The sequence below is a fragment of the Actinia tenebrosa genome, unplaced genomic scaffold, assembly GCF_029948245.1.
Source record: "Actinia tenebrosa isolate PJP-AT-01 unplaced genomic scaffold, QUT_ActTen_1.0 PGA_scaffold6__47_contigs__length_16458017, whole genome shotgun sequence".
NCBI lineage: Eukaryota > Metazoa > Cnidaria > Anthozoa > Actiniaria > Actiniidae > Actinia > Actinia tenebrosa.
This window is the reverse complement of record NW_028292583.1, coordinates 13,203,595-13,218,481: the sequence shown is the minus strand read 5'-3', so window position 1 is coordinate 13,218,481 and position 14,887 is coordinate 13,203,595. Positions and strand designations below refer to the sequence as shown.

The following is a 14,887-nucleotide window of genomic DNA, read 5'->3' as shown; positions in this document are numbered from 1 at the left end:
AAATTGAAAAATACTGCAGCAGTTTTTTGTATATTCAATGAATAAGGAGAGTTGTTGTTAATCTAGGTCATTACTCCCATTATAAATTGTGCATTCAAGCTGTCAAAATGAACACCAAAAGCAAAGAGCCCCTTGATATCAGTAAGGAGGCAAAGTTCCAGCTCATAGAGTACAAACATTATAAGTGTGCAACATAATTACCACTGAATACTGCTAAATTATGCTAATCCTATTGTTTTCTATTGTTTAATTAGCACTATTTACTACTAAATAGTGCCAAGTGTTGCATGCTTTTAGTGTTTGTAATCTAACGTGTGACAAAGGTTTGCTAGCCTGTGTAGCAGAGCTTTGGGGAGGGGGACTGGGGAGTAGGTAAGAGAAGTCAGTCAGTCACTCACTTCCCCAAAGCACTCCTACACAGGCTAAAGGTTTGTCATCCAACACATTTTCCCAAACAAATCTTTGATTTTATATTTATATCCAATTACTATTATTCTCCTATAGTAATGTTCCCTGGGGTGGTATATTTATAGGTATAGTTTTTTCAGACACTACACAAGAAAAGTACTAGTTTATCAGTTCCTTTTATTTCATGATGAAAATAGTAAATAATCCCTAAAATTTACTTTTTTTACTTGGACAATTTTGACAGTATCTTTACTGCACTATTTTTCAAGCAGTCAGGATTTTCCCTGTGGCATGACTTCCCTCTTGAATGCATCTTCCAGCACCATCAAGGCTTGTATTGCAGTTCTCTTGACATCAGCATTATCATCTCTCTCCATCAAATCTTTCAACCAGTTGTGTACCTCAAACAATTCTGCTCCACGCTCGCTGAATAGTAAATTTATTGGAACACTCGTAAAGACCATGACGAGAGCAAAGACGAGTACTTGTCGTACAACAGGCTCTTGGTGGTATCGCAGAGCCCAGGTAAACTCAATCATGGCTGAGCCCATAGTACAAACCATTGGAGTACCTCTAGCAGAATGGATGATAACACCAAGAGTGTAAATAAGTCTGCCGAGAACAAAACAGTCATCCCCTAGCAAGTCTAAAGTGCTTTGTTTGTGATCATAATTTGTCATCAAAGGGAATAAAAAGTGACCTGCAACTTGAGAAAATCTATTTGCAACTGGCTTTGGTTGTTCTTTTGAAGGCCCTTTGGTAAATCGTTTTGTTTTCTTTTCAATTCTCTCTTGAACAACTCTTTGCCATTCTGGAATACTTTCAACATTCATTTGATTGTTATATCCTGGAGGCAAGAACTTTTTTGAACCTGGTTTATCTTGTTGAAGTTCCTCTGGTTGGGAGAGCTCTTGTGCACTAGCAGTGAGAACATCCAGGATGTCCAAACGCTGAATTATACTATAGTTAGCAGCATAAAATTCTTCTGTCAGGAATTTAGCTACTGGAACTGGACATCGCACTGTAATTGCTGTCATTGCCTTGAATCTCATCTCCAGAAAATTATCCGTAGAGAAATTATCTTGAAGATGAAGAAGGATCTTTATCAGTTCAACACAAACTTCGTCCAGATCTCCAGGTAGAGCACAGACAATCTTTTCTAAACTTTTCAAAGCAGATTCAAACTTCTCCATGTTGTCACTGTTGTTATCAAGCAATGCTTCCATGCAATCTCTTAGGTGTCTAAGAGGTCGTTGGGTCTCAGAGTCTTCTTCATCAATGTTATAAGGCTTAAGATCATCATCATCGTCGTCATCGTCATCATTTTCTTTTCCAACTCTGCCTTTTATCACATCAGCAAGCTCAGACTCGTGAGATTTCTCCAGCGACACCTTGCTCTCAAACATCTTCGTCTTTCTAGACTTCAAACCATCTGCCTTTTGCATTATCTCAGCTTTTAACCCCTTGGATAAATCTTTAAGAAGTTTACTCTCATCATCTTCTTCATACTCAAAGGATAATCTTTCTGTATTAGGTTCCAATGCTGCAGTAGCACACTCAGCAACAATCATTCCAAGTCTTCGTACTTTGTGTTCAGGGCTTTCAAGATGGTTTTGAACCCCAATAAGAAGTTTCTTCAGTAGCTCATGTTTATGAGTTTGCCGCTCGTCGTTGCTGAGGTAACCAGTTATATGAAGTATACAACAACTGATATAGACATGTTGATTATAGGGAGTATGTGTGATAGCACTGTTACTACTCCAACTATCGAACAAAGCACACAGTGCTGCAATTAACAAATGTCTTCTCTTGCAGCCTGAGAGGTACCCTATAATATTAATTAAGACTTTGACATTAGAGTAATATCTCAACAACAAGAACTTTGTAGTGAACAGGAATTCAAGTCTTGAATTTGTCAAGATACTGTCACCAAGAAGTTTTCCAACAATGCCAGGGTTTTTGGCCTCCTTGAGGAGATTCTCTATGACAGGCTCAATAACATGATCTGGAATTTCTGCGATTAATTTTTGACAAATGTGGGACCACAGAGGGCTCGTCATGGTCCATTTTTCAAAGGATGGCAGAAGAACACCCACAATGCTCTTCCCATAGCCAGACATGCACAGTCTACCAACAACTTCACTCAGAAATAAGAACGAAACTTCCTTGACGTTACTGGCCAACCTTGAATGAAGATTTTCCATTGCCTCTAAGATCTGTTCAGCTACCTTTACAAAATATTTGTCTGGATAGAAGATCGAGTTCATTTTTGACCTGAGTTTGTTGGCAACTCTCTCTGGCAATGAAACAATAAGTGTCACTAATTGTTTTTCACTAAAATTCCTTTGCTTCAAAGTAAAATCTGTGTCAACCTGGTTCAAATTCATGGATTTCTGAACAAATATATCCACAAATCCTTTCTCTTCGACGAATTTCTCAAGCAGAGAAATGATAGTTTTAATGTTATTTGTCTTTGAAGACTGTGACATGGCGCCAACAAGAACTGGAAAGCATTCCGAAGCAGGACCTTGTAGGAAGAAAGAATCCAACTTATTCTTATGTTCTTCATCAAGATTTGGAAGAAAATTGATCACAGGCTCACGGAGTAAAATATCTGCGAATCCTACGTAATGCTTCCTGGAGAATTCTTCTTTCAAAAACTTCTTTTCGTCTAGAGAACTAAAAGAAGGCAAAGAACCTTGAGAGAAGACTTCGTGTATTACAGCCAGTGTTTCTTGGATATCTTCGACATTTGTCGCACTTGAAACTCTCTTTTGTTGATCATGAACAAAGCACTGCAGCTCAATGGATAAAGAAAAGTTGTCTTCCATTTTATAAGGACAGAAATTTTTAAATGAGAAATTTAGCTGAAACGTGCTTCGTCCGCCATTTTCTTTTTTATTTAAGTGAGAAGAATGGGTACCAGTTCCTAGGCTCCTCGGTTTCAGAACCAAAGGGCGTGGCTCTTTTCTTTCTATAATTTCAACAGACTCGTACCCAGTCGTCATTTGTTTCAGGCTTTTTTGCGCGCGGTGGCTTTTGGGAAGGAGAGAGAAAAAGTGACCTTTCTCTTCCGTCCTTCCCCTGATGCACCGGGAACTAACTAAATCCTTCCCATCAACCACAGCGTGAGATCAATAAGACAAGAGAAGCGACTGGGTACGAGTCTGTAATTTCAATGAAATCTGCTATAAATCTTGCATTCTGATTGGTTGAAAGCGCGTGCTTTATGAGAGCACTCAGCACGCACGCACCCTTTCTTTTATTCTTTTTTCATTCCTTTTCTCAAAATACCTTTAAGAAATGCTGTATCCATATTCATGCGTCTTCTCATGCCATAAGGGCGGATCCAGAGGGGGTGGGCAAAGGGGGCTGAGCCCTCCCCCCCCCCCCCCACTTCAGCAGAAAAAAAACAAAAACAAAACTGAAGAATTAGATGCTTTTTTTATTGTTTTCTGTTGTGTTGACGGACGAAACTCAATTAGCCCCCCCTAAAATTTTGGCTGGATCCGCCCTGATTTATAATGTCTAGGGAATGACGCATTTGTGACAACAAATTTAATTTTTCAGCTTTTATTGCGTTTATGCAGACTTATAGATACATGCTATACTTAAATTAATTACTAACAATCAACTATAAATATTCTTCCATTCTCAGTGCTCTGATATTGATACTCTAGTAATACTGAATTTTACTAATTTTTTATCATGCTATAAGAAGTGTTATAAGATACAAAAATTTTTACTTTAGTAGCTAATTTTAGTGTTGCTTTCATTCAGAATTCAGAATAAAATTACTAAAATTTGTACTTGGACTAAAGTATCTCAAAATAATTTTTAGTTAACTCACACAAATATAATTATGGTACTCTCATTTACTAGCTTCCTACCAGTCTTAGGAAACAATGCTTACTATCACACATCCTGGGGAATCCGAGGGTAAAATTCTGTCACTTGTTTCCAGAATTTTACTCATGGTTTCCTAAGGATGGCTATCACAGGCCAGAACAAGTCGTTCATTCTCTCATAATTGTTAAATAGAAATAGAAATCTCTCTTTTTTAGGAATCTTTGATATAATATTTTGAATAACAGATGATCGATTGATTATACATCTTGTTGCTGTATAAAGTAGCTTTACATTCGGGGAGGATCCAGGGATGGTGAAGGGGATGGCATTATCTTTTAGTAAGCCAACCTCCTTTTCCCTGCATTCCAGGTAAAACCGTTGTAATAGTCAGCCCCTTCTTAAATCCCTGGATCCACCATTGTATATAATGATTGTGGAAACATTTAAAACTCGACTGAAAAGACAGTCCTGGAATAAATAACAAAGGTTTAGTATCAAAATTTGTGAGTAATATTGAGATTAAATGACTCCGATCCTATAGTATGCAGAACTTTTCTTCTTACAAACTGTCCAGTTAGGTCTAGCATTGTCAAGATGTAGTTCGCTATTCCATAACACAGCTAGGCATCAAGGGCAGTTTTTGATACACACTCCTCATATTTGCCCCTATAAACAAGTCCTTGAGTCTATCCTTCCAACAATATGGTGCTGTCAAGTTGTGTTTTCCCTTGGTGCAGTTTGAGAAACAATGGAAAAATGGAAATCTTCAAAACTCTGTTGGTGGTGTAGATCCTAGTGTATCTTTAGTATTCACACTAGTTTTATCTATTTATCTCTTCTTATCTTTAGTACTGTACATTGCAAGCAATTTTCACAAAAGCATTGCAGTTTGTCATTATTTTTGTGAAACAGTTCATCTTGGGTGAAGAGAACTATTAGAATACTGGCGATACATCGTTAATGGAGTAACTCCAGGTGTGACTCTATTAGGTTGATTGATCTGATATCTTCTCTTGTGCTCCCTCCGATGGTACCACATGAACGGACACAGCATGAACATCATCTCTGTCTTGTAGTCTTCACAGCAATTTGCAAGAAGCAGTGCCAGCGATGCTCCAAAACAGTAGGTCAGGATCTCTGTCACACCATCAGCGGCTTCATGAATGCTGCCATACTGGCTGTTATCAAGCAATAGGAAGATACATCTTGGGATCCAGAAGATAATAAAGCTGAATAGCACCTTCATAACCACCCGTGCCCATGTTGCTTCTTGCGTCAGTGTTGGGGCCTCTGAATAATCCAGATTTTTGACTTTCCGTCCACTGATGTCAACAGATCTAAAATGATTCATCCTTGCTTTGGTGATTCGGCAGTGAATAACAAGCATCAGGATGACTGGCACCAGGACTTCAATAACTACAAAGCAATAGACATAGGGACGGCTGTAGATCCGATTAAGCTTGCAATCCCAAGTGGGCCTCGGTGATTCTGAGGAATGGAAATTGGCTGGTGGGAAAGAAACTATTACAGCTATCACCCAGAGAAATGCAATCAAAGTAAAGACACGGCAAGAGGACAGCATTTTCTGGTATCTTGCAGATCTTGGGATCGAAAAGTAGCGATCAACGCTCATTGCAGCCATAGAAAGCACTGTAATTGTGCAACAGAAGACAAACATCACGCTGTAAATCTGACAGAGTTCAGCACGTTCAATCCAGCCAGGTTTGTCCAAGAAGCTCATTACTCGTATGGGCATGACAATAATTGCCATCAAGAGATTCCCAAAAGCTAAGCTCATGATGTAACAATGATTCGTATAGCGAAGTTTGGTAGTCTTATTTCTTATGATAGACAGAACGATCAACAAGCTGCCAAAGACTGTAAACAAGATCACTATCACAAAAGCAATTGCTGTGATGGCGTCGCCTGAATTCGAAATAAAGCCATGGAATTTCGATGTACCATTAGAACGAAGATCTGATGAAGAAGGGCTTGAATCCATCGCCTTCAAAGGGCTCATCTTCCTTGAGGTCTTGAAGTTTTGATTTCTTGAAAATCAGTCAAAAATCAAACTTTACAGGTTGGGCTCAGGCTTCAAAATGTCGACTCTTTTGACAAAAAACGATGTTAAAATAGAAGTAAATTATTACCAAAGGCTTTCTTAATTCTTCCTTGGTTTGTTATAGATGTTGTTACGGTGTTTCAAGCCACAAGGATCGATATTTTTTGGATTATTTTGTACATGAAGATCAACTGTAATACGACGCGGAGTTAATCCCTCTAAGGCATTCAGTTACTATGGTGATCATCACCAAACAAAAGAGGTATTTCCGGCTTGTATTTTTGAGGACTTTTGTACTTTTTCCGTCATTTATTCCTCCTTTTGTCGCTTTTGAACCTGTAGAGGTGATAAAACTTTTTGATAAACGAATTTTTTTGGCCTAAAAAAATTAGCGACAAAAACTCTTGAAACCACAGGAACCCCAACGGATGATTTTATTTATTTATTTTATTTATATTTTATAAAAAATATTGTCAGTCAAAGCTGGTACCTCTAGCGCCTTCGTGATCGTTTATTTAACAAGTTTGTATTAGTTAGCAAGCCAACTCAGCTTATTAAAACTACGGGTTTTTTACTTTATGTTTTTAATCAAGTGGGTTTCCTGTGTCGCAAACCACCTGTCAATGTGTTGACGGTAAGTGTGGAAATAATTTGAAAATCCTATTTGGAAGTTAGAAGAAAGCATTAAAAATGTATGTTTACATACTTAACGATAAAAATGCAAATCTTTAAGTGAAGAGATTTTTTTAAATTTTATCGAGAAAACTATTCGTGTAGCACAAAAAATAAATGGTGTGGCAGAATATTAAGGCGTGGCAGGAAGCAAGTTGAAACTGTATCAAACCGAGCTTCGATTTTTCATTGGTTTGTTGATCAAAAGATCTTTGCTTCACCGTGTGACCCGTAAAGTATTGAATGCGCTTCAACGCACAAAGCAACCAGCGGAAAAACCATAAATAATACACGAGTACAAATAAGCTTAACTACTGATCCATCGCTGTCTAGTTAACTCATTCTGTAAGAATTTTGCTTTCATTCGTGGTGATTTTGACAGTGTTTTGCCATCTGTTTTCAATATTTCTAGTGACAAGATTGAAGGTTAGACTACACAATGTTTAAAAATTCAAATCATCTAGTTTGTAAGATCTTATTTGTCGTGGCATTCATTTTCATAAAGGATTCCATCGCCAGAAGCAAAGGTAATTAGCATAATTGTTGAAAACGTCATCCCATCAACTAAAATTTTAACTTCATTTTATGATATTTTCAATCAAGATTTTACTACAAGATGTATGCCCTTGTTTTACGAACTTGATAGCCATTGATAACCATAGTAGCTAGCTACCAAACCTGTTGCCCTCGTCACTGGAAATAGATTTCTTTCGAAATGGAGTACAGAAGTGGACAATCGCCTATCGTCTTTGGTTCTGGCAACTTTTTGAAATAGGTTATGCACAGCATTTGCGCAATGCCTGGTGACGGTTAATGAGTTCCCAGCAAAGCGGTGAACGTGGCGCGCAAAGCATGTAGACACGCGCGCATATTATATTTTAGTCAAAAGAAAACATAAAAATAAGCAAAAGTTGGGTTACACTAGTCTGGGAATATGGACCGGAGTCAAAACAGCTAAGCGCGTTTTGATTCCCTGAAACATAATATACCGCTCAGCTGCTCTGGTACTGATCTAGCTATTTCTTTTTTCAGAGAGCGCACCGAGGGACGTTCGTTACGACGATCAACTCAAACGAGACAATACTGGAGTTATATCAGATAAAGAGGTCTGGAGTTCCTCTGGGTCCGGTTTTGGGACCACTCCAAGAGAAAATAAAGATACCGCGCAGGTAGCCAGCGCCACAGTTCCTATTCTTCCAGCTATGCCGAGATTCAAAACAATATCAGATGAACTCAAATGGAAATTCAACAAAGCCAGAGAAAGTTTGAAGAAAGCAAAGCAATATGTCGCTCTGGCTGAACTAACCGCTGCCAAGAAACATCGCGGTACAAAAAACGAAAAGGAAGTCAAGAAGATTATTACTAATACCGAAGTCGCCTTGGTTCACGCCGGGGATAAAATGGGCCTTGATTACGTGCATTATAAGAGAAGTATCGATGATGACGACGAATAGTTATTGATTGGTACTACTGATGCCGACTATATTTATCGATTGGAATCACGAAAAGAATACATAAACAATATACAAATAATAAGAATAAGAATCTGGACAAAAGGCACAGTCGATTCATGAGTCGCGGAAAAAATTTGCGAATAAAAAAGAAATCGGCAGGATTGGCAAGAGAAAATTGGTAGGATTTGGGGTGTTTGATACTACAAGTGCAAGGGCGGATCCAGCCCAAATTTTTGGGGGGGGGGGGCTAATTGAGTTTAGGGGGGACGGAAAACAATAAAAAAGCATCTAATTCTTCAGTTTTGTTTTTTTGTTTTTTTTCTGTTGAAGGGGAGCCCCCCCTGGATCCGCCCTTGAAGTGAATAATATGAGGACACTAACACACCGTGTGCGTTTTAGCATGCAGGACAAATGTTGCCCAGATAGTACTCACTACTGGCTTAGAGTAATTTCACTTGAACCGCAAAACATTTGCAAACGATTCCAAGTCAAATGTTCGAGAGAAAGCAAGAAAATTCAGTATCTATTTTTCTGTCAATGAAAACGCCCTATTCGTTTCAATATTTGTTTAAATAATCTGATGGAATAAATCAGTACTTTATGATAAAACGTGCAAAACATCAAAGCATTGTTCTTGATGATTATATCTTTATTTTGTACTTCAATATATATTTTTTCACCCTGTAATGGGGTACTCCTATAATACCTGGAAAGCTGCGTCCGTCTCGCTTGTAACTTTGCGATTTTTCCGCGAAGACCTGTGCTAGCTTTTCATGTTTTGGCGACTTTTTGGCGTCGGAGTTTTTGGCTTTCGTCAATTAAATCTTTACTCAGTTTCTTAAAAATTCGATAGACTAAAGCCAATATCGATGAGAAAACGAGCCGCAAAGGCTGGAGTTGTCCGAGTCGCAGAAGCATGAAAAGCGCGCAAAAGCGCAGCCATTGTAGCTTGTCATTTGGCTTAAATTACTGTTGGTCAACTCCTTTTTCTCATTGGAATATCCTACTAGACGGTTTGTTGATTTGATTTCGTGCATTAATGGATCTAACGCTCGAAACTCACAAAAAGTACAGACAATCTTTTCCTTTACATAGGTATTAACTATAGTTAAGAATATCTATAAAAACTGGATGGTTACAGCCATTTTCAATCACACGCGCCCGATTTTTTCTGTCGCGACGAAGAATGTTTTGGTGGATGTCAATCACAAGGCGTTTCCATATGTGTCATTAGAATGTCATGGGAACGCCTTGATTGACGTCCACAAAAAAGCTTCTTCGTCGCGAAAGAAACGGCGCGTGTGATTGAGAATGGCTGTAACGTGCAAAATAAAGATTTTGTTCGCCGCGCAGTAAAAATTTAACTGATTAAACGGCCATATGGGTCGCGACAATATACAGACACGCATGGATAGGTCTTGCGCTACTTTAAACTTAAACTTTAAACGCAAACAACTAAAACTCTACAACTCTCAGTGGTTGTAGCATAGAGCAGAAACTCTCGCGCAAAAAATAAAATTTACAAGATACTTTTACAATTTTGTGAGTCTCGAGCGAATTTATGGTGTAATTACAGAAGGACGTATTAGTAACGCCTGCGCTTACACTTAACTAAAAGATTCTGATTTTTATTCCCTTTTCAAATCCAAATCCTTGTGCCTTAGTGCGAGCGCAACCTAACCTGGTCCTTACTGGTGAGATGTGCAAGCATAATGAATAGCAACAATGACTTAGCATCTTTATTCAGTACAGTAGGGTGCATACCATATATCTGTGAAAACATTGGTAAGAAACTGCACAAATCAATAAGTCCAGTAGACCTCAGTAGACCATAGACCTACAAAACTTTGTACTAATTTGTACTATTAACTTTTTCAGAAATATAAAGTATGTACTCTAGCTTGGGATTGCAACGAGTAGAACACTTGAAATGCTTCTACGATCTCCACATCCTCCAGACGACTCGGTTTTCGGCTTCCGTCACTTCAAAAATTAACTAAATTATAACAGTGGGAATTTTCTTCGAACGGAATCTAAAACACGAGAAAACGTGCTCCGTTGCTGCTTATGGAGTTGTTTTGGTCGTTGAAACATGAAAAGCGTTCTACAAAAGATATGTGTGTGCGCGCGCTCAACACTTTGTCAAAGATCAGAGTAAGCCACTGCATGTTTATAAAGGCCAATGGTTGAGCAAGAAATATTCAAGACTAAAGTTGGCCTCTCGATTGACAGGCGCTTTTAATCATCTTTAAAGTGAGTGACCCGCAAATTCTGGCTATGTTGCTCGTACTTATGCTTAAATCGCTAGTAAGGAATGCGCTTTCATCTACGGTGAATAATATTGTGATCTAACTACTACAATAAAGAAAAAAATAAAACTTTTTAACGTTATATACAACCATCAGTCTAACCATATATACCACTCACCATAACTTAAATATTACATCAGAAAACTAAAATATAATATAACAACACTATACTTTGTCAGAAGCATGTTCTCAATGAAGTAGAGGCCATGATGAAAATCCCAGGCTTCCTAAAGACACGCGCCATCAATAGTAGGCCTGGGTGTTAATCTCATTTCCCGCCAAAATTTAGACACGCGCCATCAATAGCAGGCCTGGGTGTTAATCTCATTTCCCGCCAAAATTTAGACACGCGCCATCAATAGCAGGCCTGGGTGGTAATCTCATTTCCCGCCAAAATTTTGACACGCGCCATCAATAGCAGGCCTGGTTGGTAATCTCATTTCCCGCCAAAATTTTGAGAATAAACTTCTGACAACACACAGGTTGTTCTTAATAAAATATCTTCTCGTGACCGTAACAATTCATGCGTCGCGATGACGTCATCTTGTCATACAAAGTGACGTCATACAAATAAATTGTGTTGAACACAAATAAATACAATTTTAGGTTACGCAATAAAGTTAACTAACTCCTGTTTTCTAGAGAAGCCTTGTTCTCTGTTTTTATAACTATTATGATTCCAATATATATGTGATAAACGAAATATAGGTATCTTTGTGGTATCATTGCATGATATAATAATGAATTTCTTGTTGTAAATATACAAATATATTCCCAGATTGAGGGAGACTGTGAGCGAAAACCGCAGTTACGTGCCAAGTTCTAGCATTCTGATTGGCTGAGTGGTTTTCTTGTGCTGTAATATTTAGTGTCAGCGGTTACCCCTCATAATCTCCTTACTAATATTCTATCATTCTCGACCCTAAGCCAGCAATCCTTCTGGTCTGCGGTACTTTATTGCCCCAGGCCCTTCTCTTCTTAGTGCAGACCAAAAAGATCGCAGGGTCTTGGGACGGAATAGTTCTATTTTTTAAAGAATACCGCATTCCTAGAGATTGCTAACTAATGGCAGGCTCCTACCATGGCTTTTCTACCCAAACCAAAGGGCCTTCAAAACCACTATCAGTCCTCAAATATTATAGAAAAAAAAATTCGCAAACATTTCCACCAAATTGTCTTGGATAGAAACTTAATTATTATCTACATAATTTGAATAATTATTTGCCTCCTCCCCAAGCAAGGAAACCCATGAAATGTACAATGATTGGAATTAAAATACATCTTGTGTTGTTGGGAATTGAATACGATATATAAATTGTGAAGTAAGAAGTGAATGGTATTCAATGGCTCTATATTGTAGCTCTCAAATATTTTGCACATTAGAAAAATGATGGGATTCCTTTGGTAAAAAAAGGACGGGAAAGCCTAGTGAAGAACATTGAATGAGGGACTGATAAGGAGTTACTATGTATGTGTTCACAAGATGACGTCATTATTACTATTTCTAGGATCTGGAGCTTTTGGTCCAAAATGTTAGTCACTAGGCCCTTTTTCTTCTCATACCAAAGGGATCCCAACAGTTCCCTGCTGTTCAAAATAAGTTTGAACAGCATGGCAAGATATAAAAACTCATTCAAATAAAATACTACAGTTGAATCCCACGGCCAGCATGGGATTGGAGAAAAGGCATACACCAACAGGAGCCTGCAGTTCTGCTGGTCAGCAATTGTTCGGTGCTGACAAGGAGAAACGTAGACTTGGCAAATGCCAACTGCGCAAGACCGGAAATTAACGCAAGCGCTATCTTTGTTTAATTTTTGCCCGCGTCCCTTGTGGTCTCCGCAAAATTCGAGGAAATCCCGGAAACCAAAATATCTGCTGGCTCAGAAAGCATCAATGCGCATGCTCCAGAGAAAGAGTACTTGAGCAAATTTTTTCTCGTTTCTAAGACAGCTTAGTCAGAACAGAAAACTGTCGGAGATCGCAAATTTTGCTTTTTATGTACAAAAACGATGCTTGGAAAAAAAGGAGAAGTTCAGAAAAGCGCCAAGGCAGAAAACATCAAATTTGACGAAAATGAATTGCAATAATAATGCCAGAGAGAACAAACAACAGCAATTCAAATTCATGTACAAATAAATATTATAAATATGCTGTAATATTCGTATTCAAAATAGTGACATCCATAAGAATTTTCAATTCAATCAGAAGAGGCCTGTTGTCCTCTCATGACGTCATTGCATCTTTGTTAAGAAGGCCGCGTTATGCTAAAGTTGTTTTTTTTGTACGTAAAGGAACCTCAGAAAAAGACATAAGTGACTCTCAAATCAGCTCTGCTCAAGTGTTGTTTAATTCGTTTAAGTTTTACTCAGAGCAGATTCATTTGAGAGGCACTGTACCACAGGTATCCCTTTCCTACAAAATTTCTTCAAAGCTTTTTGTACTCAAACCTTGTTTTAACAGGAAATTAAATTTGGCTCCTTTTGGCTGTTTTAATGATAGACTGCTTAGATAGGTTGTCATGCCCCTGCAGTATGCCGTCAGACGGGCCAGGTTGTAGCTTACAAGAAGCTGAACGAAACAAGAAATACAGATCCTTACTTGTCTTCAAACATGGCCTCCAGTACACCATCGCTTGTCTCACGTCCTCGACCACTGTGTAGCTGTCTCCAGTGATGATGGAGAGTGCGGTAAACAAACTCGTACTGGGAATCAGTTTCTACCATACCACCCCTGGAAGACAATGAACCAATCGATAAGACTTGATTGAACAACCGAGTGGCTAACCGACCGAATGACTGGCCGACCGACAGAACGACCGACTGACCGACAGAACGACAGACTGACCGACAGAACGACCGACTGACCGACAGAACGACCAAGTGACTAATAGACCAATTTTCAAATTACCGCTGTGTTCCTTGATTTATGACTCATTTACTCAGGCTTAACTGTGTAACCGTGCTTATCAGTGTCTAAATAGCAACAGTAACGTAACAAATGCGCAACTTCAACAATACAAATACTTTGAAATTCCACGGACCTTCACTGGAACACATGAATATTCTACACAAAACCGAAGTCAACCCTGAGCAACAGAGAACTCGAAACTGAAGCATTGATCAACCCACCGTTGAACCAACTGGCTGAGGGACTGACCGACTGACGCATTGCCATTGGACAAAACAATATGCACTTACCTCTCTATTCTCATCAGACAAACAATTTTCAAAATATCTATACAATTTTCGTTCTGAAAAAATGAAGAAGAAAAAATCAGTAAAAAATCAAAGTAAATTAAATGAATTTTCAACTGTAAAAAAAAATATTATAACGATAGTAAAAAGAATATATAATATAAAATACTGGGAAAATTTGCGATTTGTGTTTATTTGCTTTCATGGTAGAGTGCATACTATATATACGTGAAAAAGTTAACTAACAAAATTGTACAAATTAGTGCAAAGTTTTGTAGGTCTACTTAGGTCGACTGAGCTTACTAACTTGTGCAAATGTGTGCTATTTCTTGCAAAGTTTTTCGTGGATATACATGTAAGGTACGCATTCTAGCATGCATAAACAGTTTTTTAGATAGCAACAGAGTGAATTGTTGGTCTTGCTTTGGTACAAAGATGTTATCCACAATATACATTGCACCTTTGTAATTAAACCTTGAAGTCAACTGCGCGCACGGAAAAAGCGTCTCGTCTAGCGGGAGCGTTATCTTTACTTAATCTGTCTTGGTAGAGGCATGCTTGTAGAGGCTTACACTAACCTGGATTTGTTTCATTCCTATACTAGTGGCAGTAAAACATCCAGTTCGACCGATACCAGCACTAGAAAAATGATAAGAAAACAGATGTTATTCACTTTCTTGATATATAAAGCATGATGTAAAAGATTTTAAAAGTCAGACGCTATTGTCATTGACTGGCAGGGCTGTGGGTTAATTTTAAACTTTATTGACCCCTGGAAAAAACTCTTGCCTAATCGAAGAACCCTGAAATAACCTCTGGGTTGATCTAAGTCAGGGCATGGCTAACTCACAGATTGAACCCTGAAACAACCTCTGGGCTGATCTAAGTCAGGGCATGGCTAACTCACAGATTGAACCCTGAAACAACCTCTGGGCT

General features: G+C 38.4%; 4 protein-coding genes across 6 annotated transcripts in view; 1 reads left to right on the top strand and 3 right to left on the bottom strand.

Moving 5' to 3' along the window:
• Nucleotides 1–565: 565 nt before the first annotated feature.
• LOC116296010 (telomere length regulation protein TEL2 homolog) lies at nt 566–3,316 on the bottom strand. Its single transcript, XM_031703976.2, has one exon. The coding sequence runs from the start codon at nt 3,237–3,239 to the stop codon at nt 681–683; it is 2,559 nt and encodes an 852-aa protein (XP_031559836.2). The 5' UTR covers nt 3,240–3,316; the 3' UTR covers nt 566–680.
• Nucleotides 3,317–3,965: 649 nt separating this feature from the next.
• LOC116296007 (galanin receptor type 1) lies at nt 3,966–6,626 on the bottom strand. Its single transcript, XM_031703972.2, has one exon. The coding sequence runs from the start codon at nt 6,275–6,277 to the stop codon at nt 5,171–5,173; it is 1,107 nt and encodes a 368-aa protein (XP_031559832.2). The 5' UTR covers nt 6,278–6,626; the 3' UTR covers nt 3,966–5,170.
• A 695-nt stretch (nt 6,627–7,321) lies between these two features.
• LOC116296005 (uncharacterized) lies at nt 7,322–8,606 on the top strand. Its single transcript, XM_031703971.2, has 2 exons — nt 7,322–7,518; nt 8,024–8,606. The coding sequence occupies exons 1-2, from the start codon at nt 7,431–7,433 to the stop codon at nt 8,443–8,445; spliced, it is 510 nt and encodes a 169-aa protein (XP_031559831.1). The 5' UTR covers nt 7,322–7,430; the 3' UTR covers nt 8,446–8,606.
• A 467-nt stretch (nt 8,607–9,073) lies between these two features.
• The window catches only part of LOC116295998 (receptor-type tyrosine-protein phosphatase R), a 23,759-nt gene continuing 17,945 nt past the window's right edge, over nt 9,074–14,887 (bottom strand). For all 3 annotated transcript variants that reach the window (XM_089039007.1, XM_089039005.1, XM_089039006.1), the window contains 3 exons: nt 14,530–14,590; nt 13,955–14,007; nt 9,074–13,487 (listed from right to left, as the gene is read on the bottom strand). In XM_089039007.1, coding sequence (XP_088895133.1) covers nt 13,352–13,487; nt 13,955–14,007; nt 14,530–14,590 — 250 coding nt within the window. In that variant the 3' untranslated portion in view covers nt 9,074–13,351. The remainder of the gene's footprint in view (nt 13,488–13,954; nt 14,008–14,529; nt 14,591–14,887) is intronic.

What these genes read in the sequence shown, in the direction of transcription:
- LOC116296005 (XM_031703971.2), top strand. Translation starts at nt 7,431, where the DNA reads ATGTTTAAAAATTCAAATCATCTAGTTTGTAAGATCTTATTTGTCGTG. An exon ending in TTCCATCGCCAGAAGCAAAG is followed by an intron (nt 7,519 to 8,023) that starts GTAATTAGCATA and finishes TTCTTTTTTCAG; the next exon opens with AGAGCGCACCGAGGGACGTT.
- LOC116296007 (XM_031703972.2), bottom strand. Translation starts at nt 6,277, where the DNA reads ATGAGCCCTTTGAAGGCGATGGATTCAAGCCCTTCTTCATCAGATCTT.
- LOC116296010 (XM_031703976.2), bottom strand. Translation starts at nt 3,239, where the DNA reads ATGGAAGACAACTTTTCTTTATCCATTGAGCTGCAGTGCTTTGTTCAT.